This window comes from Etheostoma spectabile, chromosome 24 (genome assembly GCF_008692095.1).
Source record: "Etheostoma spectabile isolate EspeVRDwgs_2016 chromosome 24, UIUC_Espe_1.0, whole genome shotgun sequence".
NCBI classification, from domain to species: Eukaryota; Metazoa; Chordata; class Actinopteri; order Perciformes; family Percidae; genus Etheostoma; species Etheostoma spectabile.
In genome coordinates this window covers 4540546-4566976 of record NC_045756.1, presented here as the reverse complement: position 1 = coordinate 4566976, position 26431 = coordinate 4540546, and the positions used below count along the sequence as shown (strand labels likewise).

General features: G+C 41.1%; 1 protein-coding gene and 1 long non-coding RNA gene across 3 annotated transcripts; one reads left to right on the top strand and one right to left on the bottom strand.

The window, feature by feature from the left end:
* The first annotated feature begins 1242 nt into the window (after positions 1–1242).
* On the top strand, positions 1243–6595 carry spry2 (sprouty RTK signaling antagonist 2). The gene is made up of 2 exons (XM_032506618.1): positions 1243–1791; positions 4546–6595. The coding sequence occupies exon 2, from the start codon at positions 4594–4596 to the stop codon at positions 5611–5613; it is 1020 nt and encodes a 339-aa protein (XP_032362509.1). The 5' UTR covers positions 1243–1791; positions 4546–4593; the 3' UTR covers positions 5614–6595.
* A 983-nt stretch (positions 6596–7578) lies between these two features.
* LOC116674207 (uncharacterized) lies at positions 7579–9077 on the bottom strand. Of its 2 annotated transcripts, XR_004328009.1 has the most exons (3): positions 8783–9077; positions 8422–8496; positions 7579–7956 (listed from the first exon to the last, which is right to left on the bottom strand). It is a non-coding gene; the product is annotated as an uncharacterized LOC116674207 (long non-coding RNA). The 2 variants fall into 2 exon arrangements; XR_004328008.1 differs by having other exon boundaries at positions 7579–8496.
* Between the last annotated feature and the right edge of the window lie 17354 nt (positions 9078–26431).

Sequence of the window (26431 nt, the reverse complement as noted above, 5' to 3'; positions counted from 1 at the left end):
TGTGGTAGTGTATTCTACCACCAGTTTTTATTAAACAATATTAGTAAACTCCCCAGATGATTGTCATGGACATTTAAACTTGACACTTGGAAGTGTCAAAATGAGCCTGTGTGTACTGCAGTCTGCAGTACCAGAGACCATCCACACCGGGGTGGTGCTTCACCATTATTCACAACAGCTGAGAGTAGCATATTGGCTTGCTAATTAGTTGTATCAGTTGCCATGGATCGCTTTTCACCCTGGATCTATAGCAGCCTGGCAAAGAGCCTTAGATGTCCAGAGACGGCCAGTTGGATTAACATCCTGCCCTGTAAGTCAAAGGCCAGTCAGGTTCCATATGGTAAAGTACTCCAGGACCCTTGAGAGAACAGCTCTTAAAGTAATTACTTACTGTATGTGTTGCATCTCTATCAAACTGGCATCAAATACTTGTCTTGAAATATTTGTCTTCTGTCGTATGTGGGTGAAAAAAACTACTTGAATAATTCCAATTTAAAATATCTGCAGTTATAGTGGAGGAAAGTAGCAAAGCGCATTTACACTTAACACTGTTCTTAAAAAAGTTAAAGTACTGATGTTGCAAAATGGCCCCTTTTACTTTATAATGTAAAGTATATTATACTTTTGGATTATTATTGTTACTAATTAAATAACATGTAAGCAGCATTTTAATGTTGTAGCTGATCAATGTGGAGCCAATTCCAACTGCTTAAAATAGTAGTTTGATCTACATAAAATATTTTGTAAGTTTATTGTAAAGAAAAAATAATCTGTAAAATAACTACAGCTATCAGATCCATGTAGTGGAGTATAAAGTACAATATGTGTCTGAATTGTAGTGAAGTGTAAAGTAACATAAAATGGAAATGCTGAAGCAAAGTACAAATACCTCAACAGTGTACTATTCTCCTATATTATAGATAACACCACAGCTATTTAGTTAGACGTACAGAATACTTTTAAGTAGAACTTAATAGTCCATATAAATGCCATTTCAAAGTCTAATAAAATGATATTTTCGGTTTATGTTGTTTTTTATATTTGCAGCCTATGTGAAACTTGAACTCTCCTAAAACTACCCCACCAGCATGAGCTACTGTATTTCAGGGAAGTGATATGTAAAGTGCTGCTTCAAAAACGGGTCACCACGATAAGAAATGCTGGACTTTCGAAGGGCAGCCCTCGTATTTCCACAGCAGTTGACCAGCAGAGTTTGGCCCCTGCAGTATAATTGATAAGACTGGGTGTGAATGGCTGCTCTCTGGCAGCCAATGGCTGAGCACCGGATGCGAGATATCCGCTGCAACAACAAGCGCTCTGTTCCCCTTCAGCTTGACGCCATTTACAGCCCAAATCCCAACCTCCTCTCCGGAAAGAGCAAAAAAAAAAAAAAACACACTCACACATGAGAAAAAATACCTACTCGCCAACCCTCTGAGCCTTGCGGATAAAACCCACCGAATTAATACTACTTCTGAGCTGGAGTTTTGTCTCTCATTTGTCCCTTTTTCCTCCCCTTTATACTTCTTCTTCTTCTGCAAAAGTGAAGTGAAGTTGACACTCCGCCGGTGATTGATTGTGAAGTTTTCGTTTTAATGCCTCGTGCTCTTGCGCAAAACATGGGATTTACGTCTTAGCGCTGCCTTTTGAATGAAAAATGCGCTCCGGTTGGAAACTTTCTCAATGGATTTTACCCACGGCTTTCCAGACTGAGTTGTTGATGTATGGAATAAGCACTCTTTCAAGTTGGATTTACTTCACCTAAACGGGAGCTAAAGGGTCGAAAGCACGGTGAGTGTAGCCTATTACAAAACACAAACTAAAACAATAGGTATTTCTTGTTCATTAACATGCTTTAAGAAGTTTTAAACGTAGTTTTTAGCTTACATTTATAGCCTCTTTTGCAACTCCCCCTTTTCCTTTACTTAATATACGCTATATTTTAATATATATATTCTCTTTAATTAATTTAATATTTGTCAATCAGTGTATTTTACTTTATCTCTTGGTGTTGCAACAGTGTGAAAGTGGGATTAATAAAGGATTTTGAATCTTGAATATTGTGGTTTTAACATAGGCTGTCTTGCTTTTAACAGAGATTTGTGAGCTAATCTGTGGCTATTTTTGATTAAGACTGATTTCCCTGCATCTAACCTTAGATCATGACGTCTATGTGTCTAATTTAATTGTCCATCTCACTGCTGGCGTCTGCTTTTATTAGGAAATAGTCGTGTCCAAGTTAGCACCTAGTGTTTGCCTTTATGTGCATTCATGCATCCCGTTGCTTCAATCCAATGCAAACAACATAGACTGAACCTGTATGATACCATTTGTCTTCTGCACAAATGTAACTTTGCAATATTAGAATAATCTGCCACACACAGTGGAAAACGCTGCCTGATCCAATGTGAGTCAGAAACCAAATGACTCATTGGATTTCTAGATCTACTGAGCCTTGTCATTTGTCAGTTTTTGCTTGAAAAAGCTTTTTTTTTAATTTAATATTTCTAACCTCATTTTTAAGATCTTATGCCATCAGTATGCTCTAGTTTACTTCCGTCAGCCCCCACACTTCACCCACCCACTGTGGACAACATGGCTTGCACACAGGCCCTGTAGGTGCCCGAGGGGCCTCACATACCCCCTAACAGGTTATCATTTGAGTGTGCCTGCAAGCTCTTCATTTGGAGCAAAAGGATCATAAATCCTAAAGGAGCCTCATGCATGCTCAGTGCTTCAGTCCCCCACCCCCCACCACCCTTGAAGGCATCACTCACACTTTACATGGACTCTTTCATTCTCCAAACTTTTTGTTTTATCTTGTCACTCATCATCTTTTCAAGAGTGTCACAATGTAAAATGGGTTAGAATGGGGCAGGTTGCTGGAGGCCATTTGGCATGCAACAAACAAAAGCCCTTCCTGTATTGTCATTGAAAGGGGGACCCTCACAACCCCAAAGATGGCATTTGAAAGCTAATTACCACAAGGAAGGAGAACTAAGGCCACTACTGTCAGTTTCTTTACTTTGATGTGAAATGTTGGTGAAAACAAGGCTGTGCATTTGAATATGTTAGCATATTGCCCTGTCACTCTGTATTTATCTAATACGTACTCCCTCCGTACGGTAAATCCGTGAGATTATAACTGATCTAGGATTCTGAAGGCCGATAGACAAGATAGAAGAATTATTGTTTAGGTTAGAAACTATATATACACACAAACAAAGGGCAGTCCATATTAAAACTAAAGGTAATTTAGTACCCTTGTTCTGCCTACACTCACTCTTACAAGTAGGTTTAATTTTCCATTTCTGTTATCTGTTGGACCATATTCTGTCTCCAGTAAAGTACCCTACTTCCCTCAGCTGTCAACAGAAAAATAAATGAACTTTGATCATCACCACAGCCTGTGAGAAGGAAAATATTGATCCATATAGATGACTTACTGAATGTAGAAAACAGTAAATACATATTGGCTACTGTTTGACACAAGGTAATTACATTAAAAGTCTAAGGACGTGTCCAAAAACAATTCAGATGTTGTGTTTTGTCTGACTAATTGGGTTTTGGACTGTTGATCTACTTACTATCATGTATGGCAACAAACAGCTTAAAATTCTTACATTTCAGAAGCTGGAGCCAGCTAATGTTTCCCGTTGTTGCTTTAAAAAAGACAAATGATCATTCGATTATCAAAACATTTGCAGATTAACTTTCTGTTGATCGACTAATCATTGCAGCGCTCGGATTATATTCTTGATTTAGCCTACTTTTTCATATAATGGTAGAAAGTAGTAAAAAAAAAAAAAAGCCCTTCACAATGTCCCAGAGCCCCGTCTGACATTTCATTGACCAACAGCACAAACCTAGAGATGTAAAGGTTGGTATCTAAAAAGACAAAAAAAAACAGGGTATGTTCATGTTAGCTGAACCATGATATATTCAATTTAGTTAAGTTACATTTGTGGCAGTAAATCAATCAAAGTAGTTCGACATTGATATTATTTTTCTTATTTTGAAAGTTCTTAGGGCAAACAGTCGAGACAATTTAGGGAGAGAGATGCAACAGAGGTCTCCAGCCCGACTCAAACCAGGGACGATGCAGTTTCTGTTTGTCTTAAGCTGGAGGAGTAAACTACAGAAAAACTCTCTGTCAATCAACTCATTGATTAATCATCTTTCTCCAATCCTTTCTCTCATTTTCCAAGTAAACATGCTGATTTATTTGTCTTGGTAAGGTTAGTCATTGTTGCTTCATGGGTGTGGGGAAACAGGAAGTTTGCATAAAGTACCGGCAGGGAAGCATCTACATTCAATAAAGATATCAGTTCATAAGCATGACACCTGGATCTGCAATTTGAAACGCACTATGACATTACACTCACTATGTAATCCAACGTCCATCTCTCTCCCCGACACTGTGATGTGTTTGTTAGGCCTTATTTCCATAGCTGTGCTTGTACGGATATTGGTTATGATTTGCATGTCATCATTTGCATGGCTTGTCACAGACGGGATATAAACTCTGTCTTTTTTCTGTTACAGGACTTCAGATGTGTCCCATGCCAGCCAGAGTGACCCTTCAGTCCCGATATGGATTCCACAAGTCAGAACGACAGCGACGGGGGAGGAGGCACACCGGGCACGCCGCATGACGAAAGGAGACTGCAACCACGGCCTCCGCAAACCCAAGGTGGTTCGCCAGATCCTGGGTTGACCAACGGGACCCATACGCTGGTAGTGCTGTCTCTGGATCAGATCAGCATAACCGGTAGTAGTAATGAGTACACAGAAGGGCCCACAGTTGCCCAAATCTCTTCAGCCTCTCAGCACAGGAGACAGAAGAATGACTTGGTTACGTCACCAGGTCCACGGACCAGCGGGCAGCAGGAGACTGTCGAAGAGGGGCCCAATAATCTCCGTAACCTGCGTTCATTGACTGAGTATGGAAACACAAATACGTCCATCCCTTCCAGGGAGGGCGCACTGTTGTCCTCCAGTGCAGAGGACTCCCAGAGCAGCATCAGGACCAGCGTAGGGAGTACTTCCTCGGGCCAACGTCTCCTCAGCAGCCTGGCAGGCAGTAACCAGATAATCAGAAACCAGCCGAAGCGCGCCGAGCTGAATTCAGAAGAGCTGAAGCCCCTGAGCGGGGAGGGCGTGTCGGCCACGCCAGGCAGAGGAAGTTACAAAAATCACGGCACTCACGGCAACAAGTGCGAGGACTGCGGCCGGTGCCGGTGCCCAGAGTGCAGCCGCCCGCGGACGCTCCCTTCCTGCTGGATGTGCGGCCACCGGTGCGTGTGCTCGGCGCAGAGCGCGGTGGAGTACGGGACGTGCATCTGCTGCGTCAAGGGGCTCTTCTACCACTGCTCCAGCGACGACGAGGACACGTGCGCCGACAAGCCCTTCTCGTGCTCGCAGTCTCACTGCTGCGTCCGCTGGGCAGCGGCGTCGCTCCTCGCCCTGTTCTTCCCCTGCCTCCTGTGCTACCTCCCGGCTAAAGGGTGCGTCGCCGTGTGCCAGAGCTGCTACGACCGAGGCACGAGACCCGGCTGTCGGTGCAAGAACACAAACCCAATCCACTGTGAGGAGGTTGGCAAGCCAGCATAGACAAAGATGGTGGTGTTACAAATGATGTCAGGAAGGATGAAAAGACTCCATGTTGACTGAACTGATAGATGGTCCTGTAGTTAAAAGGTTTGATTTAGAGAGCTAATGATGCTTGAGTTTTTTTGTGTGTGTTCCCCATCTAGATCTTCGTGCCTACCACATCTGGGCAGAAACATAGTCACCTTTTGCCTTCAGTTGTCAACTTTTAATGCTCAGTTTACAAAACTGGAGGTGCATTCACTCACCCTAGCATTATGAATTTCACTTCAAAAACAACAAAATAAGCGCTCCACATGATATAAAGTATGAAGACACATTCAACTACTGTTTTAATCCTGAAAAATGTCTTCACTCAAGTGCCCAGATATCGAGTTGTTGCTAGGACAGTCCAAATGTTTTTTTGTTTTTTTTTACATTTAATAAAACTTATATGCTAAGAACAGACTCCTATTAACTGTATGTAAAGTAGGACAAAAGGTATGTACATTAGAAAATGAGTTTGACAGATGTTTTATTTTTGTACATATAATAATACTTCAACTGTGAAAGGTTTTCTGCCATACCAGAGGCACCTTGATAAATCCACATTTATATGAATCAGTAAACAGTTCATTTATACAATGTTTGTACATTCACTGGAATGTATATCAATCATTTAATGTAATTTTACAATGGAAAAGTCTTGTCCCTTCTACTTGTAAATTGTACAGTGACCTTATATGAAAAATTTATTTTCTAATTCCAACATTGCTTAGTGTAAAGTTAAAAAAAATATATATATTTATTTGAAGGTTTATTATTTTATAATGAAAAATATTTATTTTGAGGAAGCATTGTTAAGGTGTCACATCTCACGGGGGCTACTCTGTAGTCGCTGCAGATTCTGAGGTGACCTGTAGGAGTGTCAACGCTGGATCAATAGTTCACCATGAATTAGAAGACAAATATATTAACGTTTGAAATTAAACAACCTTGAAGTCAATATTGTTCCTGTTTTTATTTCTGCATTGTGTACTCTTTAAAACATGTCCAATAGGGCTTTGAACGATATGCCTTTTTTTTCAATTCTTTCACGATACATGGGTGCCGATGTAGTTGGTATTGCAATTTTTATTCATCGCGGCTCTAGAAGTATTGTGATTTGATAGTTTTGAGTATTGAAATTTACATTTACATTTTTAGAAAAAACATATAAGACTAGTACTGTACATAACATGTATTTTCTGCTTTTGGTCAGAAAACTGATATGACGTAGTCACCGTCGTATGAAAAGAAAATATTTAGGTGAATCATTGGTTAAAAATATGTATGTGTTTATGTATTGTAGGGAAAGGAATCATTGCAAAAGAATCTCACCATACATAAGATTTTCGATTTATTTATTTTTCCACCCTTAATGTCCATTAAGTCACATTCAGACGATGGAGCAAATGATAGATCTGACTCAGACATAGATATGACCATAATGTATTTCTAATCCACTATAAGAACATGTAAAATGCCAGTTTTGTCTTGAGACTTTTCCGGATGGTTAAAGCCAGACTTAAGCACAGTTTTTGACATTTTTAATTGGACCTCTGCACGAACATCTCAAGTAGAGCTATCATTAACCCAGCTCTGCAACACAATCGCCCCACAATGTTGACAGAGATCAAACAAGGACGTATTCATGTTTTTTCCTTGGGCCTTCTTAAGAAAAACATCTGGCTCTGGTACAGCCATGTGTATAGGAATGTGCTCATGTGCCCATCCGTTTGCATGCTCTCCAAAAAAAATGCCTCTGGAAAATCATTTACCTTTTAAAATCAGGTCCTATCACTTCTTTTTAATCTTAAAAACCAAGCACCCCTTTGTTGTTATTGCAAATATGCGTTCATGTAAGCCTACAATTACACTCTGGCCTGGCTTCAGATTCACTTGATACACGTTCCCCGGTATCCTGCAGATAGGCCCTTTTATTCCTCCTTTTTTATCAAAGATTTGTTCAGGAATTCCTTGGTTTTGAATGTCCCTGCAGGCGAAACATAAGCCTGAAACATAAGCCCCTGACACTTGTTGACAGCATACGGACGTGTTTGCGGCACGGTATGCATTCAGAGCCGTGATTGACACGCAGAGGCCCAACCTGCGCTCACTTGTTTGTTATTCATCCCCAGCCTTTGACTGACGGGGGGTGGGGGTTGTTTTACATAATTATCAACTTTCACCTATTTTACAGAATCGGTGGAGGAGGTGGAAACATAACGGGCAGAGTCCCATTAGAGACAGAAAAGGGAGAGTTGATCTTGTGTTTAATCTTCATCTTTCCAGTCGCATGCCTCCTCTCTCCCTCCATTGTCTCAGCTGTGAATGAAGAGGGAAAGGGTGGGTGTGGAGGAGGACGAGGAGGGTGGGTTGTTAGGAAGAGGGACAGCAAAGGGTTAAAAGCATCACTTTAAATGACAAAGACCTAACAGTTTACCCCCGTATTCAGCCCGGCATGCATTCATCCTGTTTTCAATAGTCAGGGGGTCATTTTGGCTCCCTAACGCTCCTCTCAGCTACCTGCTCCTACTTGGTATTCCCATAGGGAGATGGTTGTCTTGTTGGGGGGGGGGGGGGGGTGTCAGTTGAATGTGTTGAAGAAAATATATCTATTGAGACATGCAGTTATAAAGCATACTAAGACATATTTACATGTGCTAATGGGAAAAAAAGTTAATTTCTTCACTTAAAACTCATTTCTCATCACACTGATCAATAACAGTGTTTTATTGCTACAACTTTGGTCTCTCAAGTCTACGTCTCATCTGTGAGCAAAATACTCACTGGCAAAAACATGGCACACCTCGTTCTTGAAGCACGCAGGCCCTTGGATTTTTTAGCTGGATAGCTTTAGTACACCTAGGAATAGGTAAGCATATGTTTACGGTGCGCATTACATCCCCAAAAAAATGGCTTCTTTAGCTTTTTGGACTGATCTTTGTATCTTAAGATACAGTATGTTTTTAGAAGGCATAGGTTTAGAACCACTATATTGCATTGTACTACTGATACTACTTCTATGTTCAACTTTTATAATCTACTCGAGTCAAAAACCATGCATGCATAGTCTTACTCAACCAATATACTGACAACAAAGTAGTGCAGAAAAGGGTAAAAACAAGATACTCGGAGAGACATTGTTTACCCGGCCGGCAGTCCCAGTGATTTGGCAGCAGAGAGTAGCAAGGGGAGGAGGGGATGTGAATAGAAGAAAAAAAAAGAAAGGAAAAAAAGGCCCCAGAACAGCTCTCTTTGTTGGTTTTAGCCGCCGTGGCCCCTGCGGCTCATGGCGGCTGCGGGGCAGAGAGGCCTATTCACCCTGCTCACCAAGGCAGAACGCAGCACAGGAAGACAGGAAGGAAGCGAGGCTATTCTTCATAGACGCATTGTCTGTCTGTCTGACGGCCAGGCTTAAGCAATCAAACAGCCCTGTGAGAGAGAGAGAGAGAGGGAGGGAGGGAAAGAGAGGAAATATAGACTGGTGAGAGAGATGTACGCCCCCCTGTGAAAGCCGTACAACTTCAAAATAGAAAGATTATAAAATCATAAGATGTACTAAATGTATAGTATGTAGGGCCAAGTTGCCTCTTTGCCACCTTTTTAAGAAGAATGTTATCACTGCTTCATGGACTGTTTGGTAGTGAAGTGACAATGCATCATAATATACAGAATTATGAATAGTATGAATGAATGATATGAATAGTATAAGCTTATAACCATATGTACTGTATATAAAACTTCATTCTGTAAGCACTTGTTTTTTTAACTTTTACCACAAATGTGGTACTAAAATATAGTAAAAAGTGTTCTACTTTTTGAAATACCCAAATACACGTGTACATGAAAAGTACTATAAATGAGTGTGCTGTATCTGTAGTAACTTTAAAGTTGAAGAAAGAAATCACTATGTACATCCTTCTGGTGTTTTTATTGTATTTGTAGATTTGAGGTAGAATTTTAGTTATCTTTTATATTCATTTTTTGTTCTGACTGACACATTTGCAGTTCTATATTATTTGAACAATGTGCACTATAGCTGCCGTGTCATTATAGTTTATATGAAAGTGAGGAGAATTCCCATTTCAATCCGACTTCAAATCCCTGCACTTTAAACACATTATGTAGATTACATGGGTCAGGCATAAGGGAAAAGTGGCAGATTGAGTTGCAGTTCAGTCACTTCTTCACTTATGTGCTCACCACCGAGTTGATTTAAAATACAGTAAATTAACTAATAGTACTTGAAAGTGTTTTAGAGTCATTTAACGTTGCTACAGTTGGCAGACGGGAAACAACACTTCTGTCTTTTTTTCCCTAAATGATGATGTCACTCTGTTATGTCAAACGGCATCTGAGAGTGGAATCCTGGTTCTCTACTCACTCACATGTTCTTTTCTCTTTGGTAGTAAATCATCTTCCGGAAAGTGGCTGGACTTTAACACCATGGTTTATCACGTTCGACAGTGATGACAGAGACTTTTCCTTGAATTACACAACCCTTTTGTAACTGACATGAGAACATGCAGATTTCAGTGTTTTCAGAATGTGTGCAGAGATGTATGCAAAAAAACATCTGGCTTTTTTACTTGTAATAGATTTTCTTCAAATCTAATGTTGTACTGCTTTTTTCGATCACTCACATTGGTTGTAACTTGTTGCAGAAAATCCAGTTTAACATTACACATCAACATGGCCGCAAACAGAGGCTACAGAATGTAGGTGTAAAAGAAGAAAAAAAAATACACCTTTCCCTTCTCTACTGGTGAAAACGCTTTCTCAGAAGCGGAACTTTTCTTTCTGGTTTTCCGACGTGGGCGGCGAGAGATGCACACATCTTGAGCTCGAAGCTAAAGCGCATCCCCCCCACCTGTGGTTTTACTTTCCATTCAGTTTGTCCGCTGCTACTCTCACCGTGTGTTCAATCGAATTACATAAAGAAAAGACAAGTTTTCAAAACTTTGAAATAAGTGACACCTTGACATTGCTGGAAAGACTTTCAGTGACAAATCCTAAGTGCTAAAATGTCCAAAATGGCACCTGTTACATTACAACTTTTGTACTTTTTTAAACTTTCACATTCACTTTTTATAGAGCACCGTGGAGACACGTTCACATCTGCAGCTTTGGGAGAGTGTACAGCTTTGCAAGGTGAATGACGGGGCATGTCTGCAGTTAAAAATCTTATGCAACATGAGTTCTATGTCAGTGACAGAGTACTGTTATGCCTTGAGGAAGAAGATTACTGCAGCCAGGAAAGCAAAGAGAGCAAATAAAGGGAGCAAGGGAGACACTGGAGAGTTTATCTGTCATAAAAGTTTAGTGAGTGTGAAGAGATGGAGGGTGTGTGTGCAGCATAAAAGGCTGCAGATTAGTCTTTGCACATGTTGAAAACTAAAAAAACTAAAAAAATTGACCTGTGCATGTGTATTCTTGCACATGTGTGTTTCTGTCAGCATAAAGGAGTGTTTTGCCCAGACAATAAAGCCCGACTGGAGGCCTAAGTCTAATAGCAGCACTTAACTTCAATCCACCTCAGGAAGTTGGCTCATCTACACACACGCACACGCACACACACACAGACACACACACACATACACAGTCGGTCCGTTGCTGACAGCCAGTGGATATTTGTTGGCGACACTGTGGCTGCAAGGCTCTTTACAGCTTAGCAGCCAATTGTTGTGCACCCAGATACACACACTCTGACACACACTCACACACACACCAAGAGCTTAGAACTTCAGTTGTTATCCTGTAGGGCAATCCTGATCCCTATGCTACACAGTAGGACAGACACACATAAAAAGAGGAATTAGTGCGGTCTGACAGCTCACTATACCACAACGCATTTTGTGTGTGTGTGTGGGTGGGTGTGTGTGTGTGGGTGTGTGTGGGTGTGTGTTTTGGAAGGGTGCATGCATGTGTGCAATCACAGACAGACATGGAGCAACATTCATTCAGTAGCTTTTGCATAGTTCCTGTCCATCTGATGAATTTAAGCACACAGTACTCTCCTTTTAGCTCCGATTTGGTCTCCATCAACACCTGAGGGCGATATCTGGCTCCATAGCTCATTTTTAACTACGGGCCGTAGAAAAATATAAACAGCTTTAAATTATCCTGTTTAAGATAGTGGCTTCAAAATCAGGGCCCGCAAAGGGGTCGCAGGGTGAATCTTGGAGGGGGTGTGAGACGACGTAGATGAGAAGAAATTAAAAACGTATCTTTGTAAAAGAAAATCTCCTTTTTTTGCTTTTTCTATGTGGGATTTTTCCCTCTTTAGGACTCTGTAAACTAACAAATTGGCTTTGAATTGTCATAAGCCAACAAGATTGAGAGCTAATGGTTAATTAATACATTTAGTGGCTTTAGCAAGCTGTTGTTCATGCCAACACTGCTCTGTTGATAGAAAATGGGAATGGTTATTTTCACAGATGGCACTCTAACATGCAACAGGCAGATATATTTGAGTATTTCTGGCCACATTTGCAAGCCAACTTCTCTTTTTCCAGGTGCCCCATTCACTTCCCATTCATGTGAATAGTGTCATTTAGACTCAGATAAAATTCAAATTACAGTACAAGGAAGAGGGTGAGGACATTTGGAAGATAAATCTACACTGAAATAACTGGTGCTGTGATATAAAAACAAAGTAGATATAGAGACACGCTTTCTTAAATCCTCTCAGCTGTGAAGAAAAGTAAGATGTAAAACTTGTTAACTGACGATGGTATCAGTGTGTGCATACACAGAGAAAGACAGAGGGCCAGTGAAGAGTTCAAGGGAATTACATGGTGATATTACTATATATGTCTCCATTGTCATCCCTCCGTAGTAAACTGGAGATTGTGTGAGGGGAGAGAGAGAGATCATGTGGAACAAAGCTGTGGAAGAAAAAGATCTGATCAACCTATGTGCCATTCAGCTCCATTAAAAACCAATTCCCCCCTTTCCATGGCTCAAACTTAATGATGCGTTGGGTTTGTTAAAAGACTGTAACTAAGACTGGATGCACTGAACTACAATGTGCCATTATATGTGAAATACTCAAATACAGTTGAGCCCTCCAGGCATGTGTTTGTATTTGATAAGTAAGTTCTAAGAAAGGCAGAGGGAGCACAATTTCTTTTTTTTACTGGTTTTGTTTTGAAAGCAAAAGTTTATGGGAAAACTGGTTGCCGCTTTTCGCTAAAGTTAACGATGATACTTATAGTTTGGATACGCACATAGACTGTTGACCTATTGTGTTGTATATGTTTTCAGTGCTAAAAAAATGGTCATTTGCTTTGTGTATAATACTGTAAGTCAAAGTGGTAAAAACTGGTAGCGAAAAAAACAATTCTGTATGGTTAGCATTGGTATTTTTTTGAGACTCAGTGACTAAATATATGCATTTAATGTACATGAAAGAATAACTTTACCGTAAAAAAAAAGAGAGGTGTAATGTCCTGGAAACTGGTTAAATCTAAGCTCTGTGGATGAACGTTCCAATCAGAGTGCAGGTGAACTGTGGCTTTATACTGTTGCTTCTGACAACTCCAACTCGTAATTTCAAAGTGTTAACCACAAAATGCGTGCGTGTACATGTTGCAAAGGAAATGGCAAAATGCTTTACTGAGCGACGGCCCAGACACCTCTTTCCTATTTGAGGTCCTTTTCTGGTTTTGATTTTTATGAATATTTGCACTGATGTCATTTTTGAAAATTATATTAAAGCCAAATGTGTATTTTTATGTTAAGGTTAATTACAGTGTGCATGCTAAAATCCAAGTCAAACGTTGTACTTTCCCGATGTTCTCTCTGTTGGAGGAAATTGATCTCTTGAGTGTGTCAGGCAGCTATGAGAGCGCTCCGAGCCACAGGCTCTGGTTACCATTCACAGGTGCGGCGCATTGACAAGCCGACGATTGACAGTCAAGCCGAGCCAAGGTGGTGGAGGTGTGTGTTTGCATCTGTGTGTTCGTTATGTGCACACGGGAGCACGTATGTGTGCATGTTTCCCCAGCCTGAAGACAGAAATTTGTCAATGGCTGCAGAGATTGTCGGCATACCTGGGATTCCTCTGGATTCCAAACAGCCAGTGACAAGACAGAGAGGCATGTAAGAGAGGTAAAGGCTTTCTGCCAAAACTATCCACTCTGCAACGGGCACAGGTGCACTATTTCACAAGATAAAGGCTCTTCTGTTTGGAGAAACATGCTGCTTTGCAGTCATGATATAAAATATTTAGAGGCAGCGGGCCGTGCAGCTTTTGGATGCAAATGTGCAACAAGAACACAGGGTTGCAACGCTGTGAAGAAAAATACCTCTTTCTTTGATTACCTTAAAGCAGTGGTTCCCAAACTTTTTCAGCTCAAGACCCGAAAGAGAAATTTGGTGTCTCCCCGGGACCCAAATTTACAAAAATACACCATGAATCATGGTAACACCTACATTTTTAAACTGTGGACAAAAGACGGAACAAACCACAAATTTAAATGTATATGAAGTATATTTCTTCCATTATAAAAGTAAACAAAAACAGAAAAGGTCTCTATCCTCCTTTCTGTGTCTCACCGCTTTCTCAACTCGTTTTCTTATCCCCTCCTAGGATAAGAGAAGAGAGAGAGAGAGAGAGAGAAACCCACAGTTTCTGAGCTGAACAGACCAGTGTAGCATAAAAGAACGCTCATTCTCATAAGATTGATATGCATTTTACTCTGCCAATTGGCGACCCAATAAAACGGGTCTGCGACCCATTTTGGGTCCCGACCCTAAGTTTGGGAAACATTGCCTTAAAGTATCGCAAGATGTCAGAAATTCATCAATTCCATTTGTCACAGAGTGAAATATGTGGCTTATGTAGGAAGTAATATTAAATAAAATTTGGAGAATGTGTACTGTGTGTAAAATTCCTATTAAAGCTTCAGAAAGGATGCCTTACTCTGTCAGGATACGTTACTCTGTAACTCTGTAGCCTATGTTGTACCAATGACCGTACGTTACTATGCGACTCCGTACATTACTTTGTACATTACTCTGTGACTCCATGCGTTATTCCAATGACTCAGTACGTAACTCTGCATCATGATTGAAATCATTTGGTAAGGAGTGCTAAAGTTACAGGATGTTTCTCTGAGTTTTGACAGTCTCGGCACTTGCCATCCCCACTGGACCCAAGAAAGAGATGACTAATGCTAGCTAGACCCTGTCCTTTCAGTAATGCAGAACAAACACAACACTGAGTGTGTGGGAGCTGCTGATGACTCAGCAGGAGTTGAAATAACATGAACGAAAAGTAGTGTCTAGAGGGAACCAGTGCTTGAAACTAGGCTAATTAGCTACCACTCGAAAAATGGTAGCTAGCTAGCTTCTATTTTTTTTTATAGCGAAATTTATACTTCCCTCAATATTCCCAAATATTGTTCTAAAAAGGAACAGGCATCTTAAATAACTAACCACACATAACCAACACTATTTGGGCTTGTTGAAAGAGAATAGCAATCAGTCAGTGCCGGTCCTCAGATGTCACTCAATCTATGTCATGGGAAACCTCCACCCAGTGGCATGCAGCTTGGATGCCATTTGCCCTAATATGTCCGAATAAAGGCTTTTTATCCTCTTTTGAAAAAATACAGCTGCAGTATAATTACAGTGCCTATTTCCTTACAAAAATGTGAGAATTTAAGTTTGTGTGTGAAGCTCTTGCAATGCTGAAGTGCATTTTGTTCTGAAAGAAAGTAAGTTCAAGTATGTGTTTACAGAAATTACTGTACATTCCATCACTGATTCGCTGTAGGCCACTAGACAGAGATTGCCTCATTGCAGAGACCCCTAAGTTAGAGAAAACATGCCGCACACTTAACATGTCATTTCACTGCGAGGCGTCTTAAGAAGTAGCTGGCCCAGATCCAAAAACAATAGAATTCCTTCAGCTTGGATTGCCTGCTTGATTAATATAGAAAACAGTCACGCTTGAGCTCATTTGGTGTAGAAGTGTGGCACTTTCCTGCTAGTTAAGTTGCCTATCAAAATAACGAGGCACGTCTGCCATGACGGAGAAGGACTTAACCGTTTAAGGAACACAGAAGCGCAGCTCTTAGGGACAAATTTCCATATTGGACTGCTTTGATAAGGCAAAATCTAATCCAGGAGTTTTCCAGATGTACAAAGCAAGACATGGAAAGGTGGCAGTTTTGCACAAAAACCTTACAAAACCAGCCAGTGAGAGCAATGTGCTTCCTGTGATGTCTCAACCGCTCACACTAAATCAACTTTGTGTCATATACTATCAAAGCAAAAGTCAAAATCAATGCTCAAAGTTTCCAAGGTCTCATGAACACACCACCATTAACATTGATTTTCCTTCACACGTGCTGACACCAACACTGGATTGAACACACATGAGACTGCTGGTCCTTTAGGAATTTTGTGTGCGCAGGTGTGTGGTGTGTGTGTGTGTGTGTGTGTGTGTGTGTGTGTGTGTGTGTTTGCCCAAAGAGGAAGTTCCTGTGGTGAGACAGCCCTAAGCTGAACACACTCTCACACACACACACACACACACACCACTGGAAAAGCTCTGGAAAACAACTTCCTGTGGTCACCTGCGCTCAATGACCCTGAAGAAAGAGACCCTTACAAACTCAAACTCAGTGTGTGTACCCTCTCTCTCTCTCTCTCTCTCTCTCTCTCTCTCTCTCTCTCACACACACACACTGTACTACCCAGGCATGGTTGTAGCCAGGCCTCGGCTGTAACACACAAGGACAGGAGGATGAATGGGGCCCTCAGAGAAACTTTCAGTGTGACGGTCAAGAGTGTGAGGGAAATTATTCAACCCAGCGATCAGATAAATCACATTAACAACTTTAAATAAGCATTTGTTTTATATTACTTTATCGTAAAACTGTGACATCATAAATAACTTCACTCCCTCTACAATTGACAATGGAGGCAATTCATGACGCAACAGCAAAACAAATGCACCACAATAACTGCATTTCATTTATCAAAATCTGAGTAGCCGTGTCAGATTACATAAAGTCCCCTTTTCGGCACAGGGCGCAGCCAATGAAATCATCATGGCTACTTGAGTTTTGCTTATTTAACGCTGTTGGGTGGACTAATAGGTGTCCACGCCTGTGGGCAGGTTCAGTGGCTGCATTCACAGAACAGACAGAAAGCAAAAGCGGTTGTGTGATAAATTCTGCATTTGATAAGAGCAGGAGTCGGGACATTTTTTAATTCCTAGACAAACTTACACGCCCTTGTAAATTTAAGCCTGTTTTTTTTGCCTAAATCAGCTCAAAATGTTGCTGAGGTTAACAGATGCCAGCTTGCACATTTACTATTCTGTATCTGTTGTTCCCAACTTTTTGGGTCTGATGTTATTGAACACCATCGCTTATATTAGTACCACGACTTGGAGTGTTTCAACACTATCCATTATTTTTAGCTAACTTTTACTAATTACCACGTGAAGGCTCGGTTTTAGCTTTACCTTGCCCTTGTCCTCGACACAATCAACCACTAATAATTCCACTTACTTGCCAGTTACAAGACAAGATGCAAAAGGTTTAAGAGTAGGCTTAGGTGTTTACAACACAAAAGGTAACATCTAAGAAGCCTAAACATCTAAGAGGCTAAAGTGTAGCCCAATCTACACTGTTACCATCATCATTTAACTCATTGCTGATTGGATAAGAAATTAGCATAAGTTTCATTATGTCATCATTTCTCCCAAACCCAGATGTTCACCTTGATTTTTGAGTATAGCAACTTTGTCCCCTTATTTTTTCTAAAATTCTAGCTCTGCCACTGACATGAAAACAGTAGCACTATTTGTTTTACAGTCCCTCGAGGTAGAGGTACTGTCATTTTCCAACCAAAAAAACAGCCAGGACAACCTTTTGCTGGACTTAAAATACAACAACCAGATAAGACTGCAGGGTGCTGTTCTACAATAAAAATGCATCTTATGACAGACTTTCCACTTTGTTATGTAGGGTCAGAGTTCTGGAGATACTGTTGAGTTAAAGGAACAATAGATCCATTTCCTCTTCAAACTAATTTGCAATGGAAATGTACCTCTACTGGTGAGTGAGTTTTAGTTTGAGGACTGTAACCAAATAGTAGTTGCCATGGCGACAGTTTCCCTAACCTCCCAAATAGTGTCATTTCTCAAACTTGATGATGTGACTTTGAGTCAGTCGTGATACTTCAAAAATGTGACAGAAAACCTTGAAAACTGGAGACATGGAGTTCGAAAGATCCTGTTGAGCTGCATTGTGGGAATTGTAGGATCCAGTGTTTTGATGCTTGACTCGTTCTTGGGGTTAAACAGCTGTCCAACAAGATCTCAGCTGTGAAATCAGTCCTGTCTCTGTCCTTTGAAAAGAAAACCAAGCAAACGTTTTGGATTGAAATTGCATATCAACATATAAAGTTAAGCACAATAGAAAAACAGACTATATAAAAAGCTACAACCATATTTTGGCATGATCTTACAAATATGATGTTTAGCCAAGGAATAATTTCATGGCCTATTGTTTATAGCCAGAAAAATACTGTCCATAAACTTGTTTTTGTTGGCCACCTTAAATCCCTTCTGTGCAAAAGAGGAAGTTACTTATCAAGGATCTGGTCTACGTCTGCCAAGCTAAGCTTCATGATACCAACCCAATATCCTGTGTGTGTGTGTGTGTGTGTGTGTGTGTGTGTGTGTGTGTGTGTGTGTGGGTGTGGTGTTGTGTGTGTGTGTGTGTGGGGTGTGTGTGTGTGTGTGTTGTTTCCATGTGTTTCTTGGAAAGATGCGGACCGCGGCTCCTTCATGTTTAGCCTCAAACAGACACACACGCCGTTGTGGCCCACTTCGGCACATAGTCACACAACACACACACACTCCCGCAAATGATTGCCGTAAAGTTTGCTGTTGCTATCGACAAAGCAGCCTCTGTTCTTCTTTTGTGCCCCCACCACAGACGCCTTCCCTTCCTCCTCCCCCATTCATGCCTTCCCCTCCTATATCCCTCTCTCGCCTCTCTCTGTGTCTCCATGTCAACCCCCCCTTACCATGGCTCTATGCTCCATCCTCTCTTCTCTCTCTCTCTTTTCTTTTTCTTTGTTTCTTTCTCTCTCTCTCTCTCTCTCTCCTCTCTCTCTGTGTCAGCCTACTCCCTTTCTCCCTCCGCTCTCCTAATTCAGCTCACCTCTCCTTTCGCTCATCGCACTTCGGATGTAGGGCAGAAAAAGGAAACAGTGCCAAGCTCTGTTTATCAGGGGAGAGCAGGGGCGGGACTGACGCAAAGACCATTTTGGTGTGTGTGTGTGTGTGTGTGTGTGTGTGTGTGTGTGTGTGTGTGTGTGTGTGTGTGTGTGTGTGTGTGTGTGTGTGTGTGTGTGTGTGTGTGTGGTTGTGTGTGTTGTGTGTGTTGTGTTCAAAGAGGAGTGTGGGATGGGATTTCCACTCACATAGAAAAAAACTGGGAAGATCCACTTTCCCGATACCTGCAATGTTCAACTCAGATGCAGGTGATGCTGCCAAGGTTTAAGTGGGTTTGTCCTTGTAAACATCAGATTCTTATGCTCTTTTAGCTCTTGTGTGTACTTAATGAGTGAAACAAAATGAAATATAAAAAAAACCTTTGGTCTATTTTTGTTGTGTGGTGGTGTATTTCTAACCGTTTGCAGCAGAATTTAGTTTGTGATGTGGAGTATGATTGGTACATGTCAGTCTTTAACGCCACGCCTTTAGAATTAAAAAAAGTTAAAAAATGACTAGCTGAACTTAATACGGTGAAATGTCAATGTTCTGTTCTGATATGTACAGTAGCTGTGTAAGAATATGCAGCAGAGATCTTTCTAACGTAGTTCAACACTGGCTTGTAATTCGGGATCGCCTGTGATGACATTTGGCCAGGCGCAGAGGTAAACTATCAGTTTTGACAAAATAGGAGGAAAGTGAAGCTGAAGAAAGAGGGTGAAGTCATCTGGCAGGATGCATTAATTGATGGATCCGGGGGAAAACAAGGGATGAGCAGGGGGAGATTGTAGGTCAGAATGTAGAGTTGGAATTAATTAGGGCCCATTGCAGGGCAAATGAATGGCTCATTGTTATCACGCACAGACAGCAAGGAGGAACAATCTGGGCTTTGTGCTCGGAGATCACCTCTCCGTCCCCCTCTTTCTCACTGACTGCATACATACGTGATGATGTTTCAGCATGCAACACAAAGAGGAGGGTATTTAAATCCTAAAACCAAGATATGAGGATTCTATTCTTAAAAGTTAGCAGTAGTTAGTCTTTCTTTATTCCAACACTGCTTAACAAAATCTCAGATTTTCAATATTTTTCCACATGAGATGAATAGCCTTGTCCACAGAAAGTTTTTTTCATGGGACAATTAATATTTACACCCCGAATTATTTGCCTTGATAACTCATGTGTGCATGCATCATTGGTGAAGTAATGTATATGAGGTGTAGTAAGACTGAGGGCTCTGTTTGAACTCAGCAGAGGGGAGAATGGGACAGGCAGGTGGCTCTTATCTCTGGCAGACCATAGCATGCAGACACTCACTGCATTGTTTTCTCCCTCTCACACACACAAACACACACTCACACTCACGAACACACTCAAGCGCATGCCGGCTGGCTTGGTACCAACCATCTGCTGTGGAGGACAGGAGCCTTCCACTCTTCGGTGGTGATGTATGGTGTCTGGCTGCTACTTGTCACCTCACCCAGCAGTCACAAGTTCAACACTTCATCATATAGAGCCAGAAGTAGGTCAAACTCCAGCACTGCTTTGAATGCTTTGAGTGTTTGAGTGCATGACTTTGTCGCAAAGAACCACTAGAAGTTGCCTTTCATGATGGAATTCACCAAGTCACCAATGGTATATCAATACTACAAATTTGGAGTCTTGGCTGATGTTTTGTTACACTTTTTTCTTTAAACTACTGGTTTCTGAGAGCAGCGGATATTTATTTAATTGGAGTGTGATGGCAATGTTGGTCTGTTGGTCCACCACTTTGGTCTAGACTGATACATTTTTTTAAATAGATTGAATCTCTATTAAATTTCTTACAGACATTGATGTTTCCCAGAAGATGAACCCTAACAACTTTGGTGATCCTTTGACTTCTCTTCTAGCGCCAACATGAGGTTGACATTTTCGGGGGAGTTTAGTGAAATGTATGGAAAATTATTAGATGGATTGCCATGGTTTTTTTTTTTCTTCACTTGAATGGTCTCCGGAGGATGAATCCTAATGACGTTGATGATCTCCTAACTTTTTCTCTTGTGCATCCCCAGGTCAAATTCATGACCTCATGCCTGCTGAACTAATTACCACCAGCTGTACTTTGGTTCTGTGCTAATTAGCAAATGTTTGCTAAACTACAATGATGAGCATAGCAAACATTCTACCTGCTGTACATTGACCCTCATTACACTTCCTGCACAGCTGTCATGTCAAGTGAAAGCACTAATCTTAGCACTATCATCCTAACTAATTTGACAATTTACAATTTTCCTGACTTTAAGGCAACCAGGTCCCAATTTATTTTGTCATTGCCTTTAAAGATTGGCCCTGTTGACTCCAGTCCAGCGTTCAATTTCATCTGTCTGCAAGCGGATTGGAGAGCATTTGCCATTAAATGCTGTTTATTGCTTCCAAGTAATAGGGATCTTTGCATCAGAGAGACTGTAGACAACCTCTCCTCCACATTGACATCTTGATAAGTGGAAAATTGGGCCTGGAAATGGAGCTGGAGAAGGTTTACAGAGTCTCTCCACCCTGCATAATTGCAGCCTCGAAGCTGGCTGTAATTAATCTTTGAGAAAACTTGTCAAATTATTAATAGGGCCCTTAAGTGATGGCCCTGAAAGGAGGCCACTGTTCGGAGACGTAGGAGAGGGAGCGAGAGCTTTTGCAAGGGCTGTTTACTGTGAAAATACGAAGAGGTCGCTCTCCAGGAGTTCCACGACTCCACGTGTCAAAGCTCTCCACACATGAAGGAGTTAAAGGGAATGTAGGTCTCTCCGGAAACCAGAGAGCTCAGACTCGAAACTTGAAATGTCATCAGGTATAAAGTGGGCTGCTCTGTAGACACTAGATGGAAGATTTTTGTCAACGCAGCAAGCAGTCTATGGCTGTATGAGAGATGCTGCAGATATACATGCAAATTCCTGCTGTTTTCCAGCACATGGGCAACGCTCTTTACCCTCTCTGCCTCTCACCGCACCCCCTGCTCCTGGTGAACACAACGACTATTGTTTTCACCAACAGGCCACCTCACACCATCCCATTTGCACGTTTGCATCTTTACAAGCCTCACTATAGCTGCGTACGAGGAGGATAACTCTGTTCAAACCTATTTATCAGTTGCCGTTGCTTGAATGTGTCACACACACAATATCGTGAAATTATTTCCAGTAATTTGCCCATCAAAATTTTATTTAGTTGCAAATCAGAAATCACAAATGAACTGCAGCAGCTCGTCTTTTATAAGTGGAGTCAATTGCATTAGTGTAAATATAACTGAACACTGAATACCCTCTATAGTCAATTTCATACCATGCTCTATTATTGTTAGCATGGGTACTTATTACATGCTTGAGCTCAGCTCTTCAGCTTTCATAAAGAAAGAAAATGAAAGCAAAACACTGAGAGACTGAAACAGACTGCACACTGGAAATAAGAAACAAGATTAATCCTTGTGTCAATTCCTCGGGAATGAAATCCTACTGCCAGGTTCAGTGAATGTAGGGCACAGAAAATGGCATTTATTTCTAAATTTGCTACAAATGAAGAATGTTGACACGTGTGTTTACTTCTACTATATTATTATTTTTGGCATGGTTATCATTTTACTTTACAATAAGAATAACTGATTGGATAGAAAAAATGCTGGAACACCCGGTGGAATACCTGGTTTAAGCAGTTTTTCTTTGCCTTTAACATTAGCTCTCGTTGTTGTTGGGAACAAGATACAACCTGGACATTGACTTCTGTAAAATGTGTCCAGATTATTGAGCTGTAGCATCGTTTGGATATTATTCCTCAACTGGCAGACCTGAGGCGGCATCCACGGGAGAATATGTCAATATTTGCTGACGTTGAGCTTGTACCAGTGTGCATCTGCGTGTGTGTGTGTATAGTATAAGTGTTGTTCCAGAAACACAGTCCTGCATGGGAACAAGGGATAAATGGTGCAGAAGTCAAACAAAACATGAGAAAGACAGGTTTGTTGTTCAGTGTGGGACGAACTGCTGTCTTTGAGCAAAGAGATGTCACTTTGGGTGTAGGTTATACGTGCTGCTGAGGCTGAGTGTCACCTGTTTTGGCCCTTCATTAGCCAAATGACGTTGTTTTGGTGGATTTGTTGCACATTTACTTGCACAATTCTTCCCATAAAACTGTGCACACACCTCAACCACATTCTCCACAAACGTGAACAATGCTTTTCGCCCAAAAAGACGTTGTTATGACCTTTTAAGACCACTTTATGCCATACTGTTTCGCAAGCTACTAAAGAGAGTTTCACACGTTAGCTAAGTGCATGGGTTAGTTAGTGGCTTCATATTTGATAAGATAAAATCCACTCAGTCATCAACAATATTTTAACTTTGTACAAGAAGAATAAGAGAGGAATTTTGTTATTGTAAAAAATACAATTTTGACATGCAGTATATTTAGCATATAACAACAGGGACCTGGGTTTTTATATTTCAGTGTGTCTTTAAAGATATGGGGTAAATTCTTTTTTTAGTCCTTTTTGAGTCTATTCTGGGTCCAGATGGGTGGGGTTGGCCTGACAGGATTATACAAAAAAGTTTAGACAATTCCCGGAAAGAAGTGAAATAAGCTTGCCAGCGCAGGACAACCCACCCTCAAAGAATTACCCCACAGTATTCATTATACAATATTTGGTTAAAGACTTTGCATCCCATTGACAAATTCCTTGTTCTTTTTAAAGAGATAACCCACAGGCCACAGAGGTGGTTTCACATTTGTGGGAAATGCCTTAAAAATCCCTGTTTGTGTGCATGTATGTGTGTTTGGAGGGGTGTGTTGTGTGTGCGTGCAGGCTTGTGAAATGTCACAGTCCCATGCTTGACATTCAATAACAGACAGGTATGTGTGTCCATTCGTCCTGTATGTATGAAAGATGCCCCGAGGCCCTGCTGTTTGTAGTGACTCCTAAATGAAAGAGACGTGTGTACACGCGAATGCCAAAAAGCGGATCACACAGCCATTCTGTTCTTCCGCAGCACCATGTTTCGTGCCCACTTGAAAGCAGCGCTGCATTGTGCCAAAGAGATTACATATTTCCTCACCTAATGCCACAGGGTTAAGAAGCTTTGCTTTTGTGTGGGCGTTTGAAAGGCTTCAGTGGTGGAATGAGTGTAAATTTACAGAAACAATAGAGGAATGATTAAGCAGAAACTTAAAGGAATAGTTTAACATTTTGAGCCTTCTTAACACGATCTATACATGGGTTGATCAATACCATCTGTCCATCAAATATGAAGCTGGAGCCAGGAGACAGTTTCAGAACATGATCATTTGTAATGCATTTGCAGTGGGTGAAAGCTCAAACACAAAACCATCTGTGTATGGAAAGAGTTAAAGTCTTTGTGGTTTTACAAGGCTGATGCATCGACATTTAGTACGCTTCTGTGTATGATCGGATCACTTCAGTGGTTGTCTATTAAAGTTGGTACATTTCCAATTCATCTTATCACACTTATTAAGTGTGATAGGGAAGCTGTCACACCACTAAGGTTTTCTTTCCAGGAAGGCATTAAACCTGGTGACTGGTTACCAGGCAATAGTTCCATCAACTTCTTATTTACACATTTTGGTATGTGTACGGATTGAATAAGATATATTATGTTAAAGGGGCTGTATTAGATATTCAGAACATTAATATAGCCGCAAACAAATACAAATGTAATACGTACTGGGGAGAGCAGCAGCTACATGGGGTTTAGCGAGTAGTATGTAAGGCAGAAATTTGGCACAGGGAGGTTGGTTGGTTGGTTTGTTTGTTGGGGTGGTGGATGGGTCAAACACAACCGGGGGTTGTCTCCCGCGTGGCACATTTCCTAAAGTCACTTTCTTCTTTGACCATCCCGTTCTTACCACGTGCCACGGAAACGTCAGCCCCCCCACGACCTTTTCCTTAACATAACAGCATAAAAAGAGACGCCAATAGTCCCGACCAAGCGCAGTTAGATAAAGATGCTAAAAAAGACTTTAAGTGTCAATAATAATGACAAAGGCACCTGACTTCCATATTTTACGAGACGGGAGTGACAATGTGTCGATGTGGCTGTGAGAAAACATGGGTATTTCCTGTGTTAGTGAACTGTCTGTGTCCCGGCCCGCTGTTTTCAGTATTTGTAGGTGTTTTTAAAAGTTTGAAGAGCCTGCAAGCTGTTTCCCTGTTTCCAATTGTTAAGCTAAGCTAAGCAAATTGACTCTCTGTGCTAGCTCCACAGTTAAGGCACACACATGAGTGTTTTCAATCATCTCATCTACCTCTCAGCAAGAAAGCAACAAGGCATATTTTCCAAAATATCTATGTCTAACTATTTTTGGAATGTTTTGGACCCATCCTCCCACAAGTGCCTTAAGTCATTTCATTGATCACTGTTTTTTTTCTGAAACTATTACACTTAACATACATGCTAAGGCAAGCTGTTTGCTATGAAGAAACACAGAAAGCTGCAAGACAAGTGTGGTGAAGTAGACACACACTTCACTAGTTGGTTTTCACCTTAACACACACACACTCGGTAGTAGCTAGGCAGCCCAGGGCATCAGATATGCTGTTGACAGAGATTATCAGTGCAGTTCCCTGGCTGCCTTTCTCTCTCTGCATGTGACAGAGTTTGCTTTGGGCTGGAAGTACACCCTGACGAGGCTCCACCTGGTCAGGACGTGGGCGAGAGGCTTTCAGATAGAGAGGCGGATAGCGAGAAAGGATGAGAAAAAATTAGTTTGGAGACAGGAGAGGGCCCCATAAAGGAAAACATTTGCAAACCGGAAGGGAGTTATGTAAATGGGTCAGTCATTAAGGCCTTCTAAAAAAGAGGAGGCCAGATTGGGGCCAAGGGAAGGCGGGTAGGCGTGTGGGGAACATAAACCCATTATGTGAATAGGCTTCTCTGTTAAACGTTAGCTCCTCTTTCTTTTCCTCTTTTTTATTTTTATTTTTTGCAGTCTTTACTTAAAGACTAATATCAGCAATAAGTAGACACTTCCCAGAATATCTTAAAGTGGTCATTACAGTATTTCCCAGAGCAATGAGGCTTCTACTTGACTACTTTTCCATGAGCAGCCCCCCCACTCTGACATCTCCCCATTTAGTGCATGTATAAGTACTGAGCACGTGTGTGTGATTCAGGCCTATGTGTAATAACAACAGAGTGTAAATTGTAATTTCCCCTTGTGGGATAAAGAATACATTATACATTATTATTACTATTATTATTATTATCCTTTCAGTCCAACATCTCGGACACTGATTGTTATTCAGTGTGCTTCTCTGTTACCATGGTTTTCAGCTACATTAACACCGCAGGACTTCGTGGTTATTTCAGAAAACCTATGTAGAATTTAGTTTTTTTAAATGATTCTTTACATCTAAGATAAAGAATATACTGTATTTGGCACCATTTGAACTGACTGCGTCGAAAACCTTTTGTCTATTTCTGACAGCAATCCATAATATAAAGTGTATATGGCTTTGTGGTGCCGTCGACAAGTCGTTGTAGAGTCAGTTCTGACAGCTCGCATAGCTGT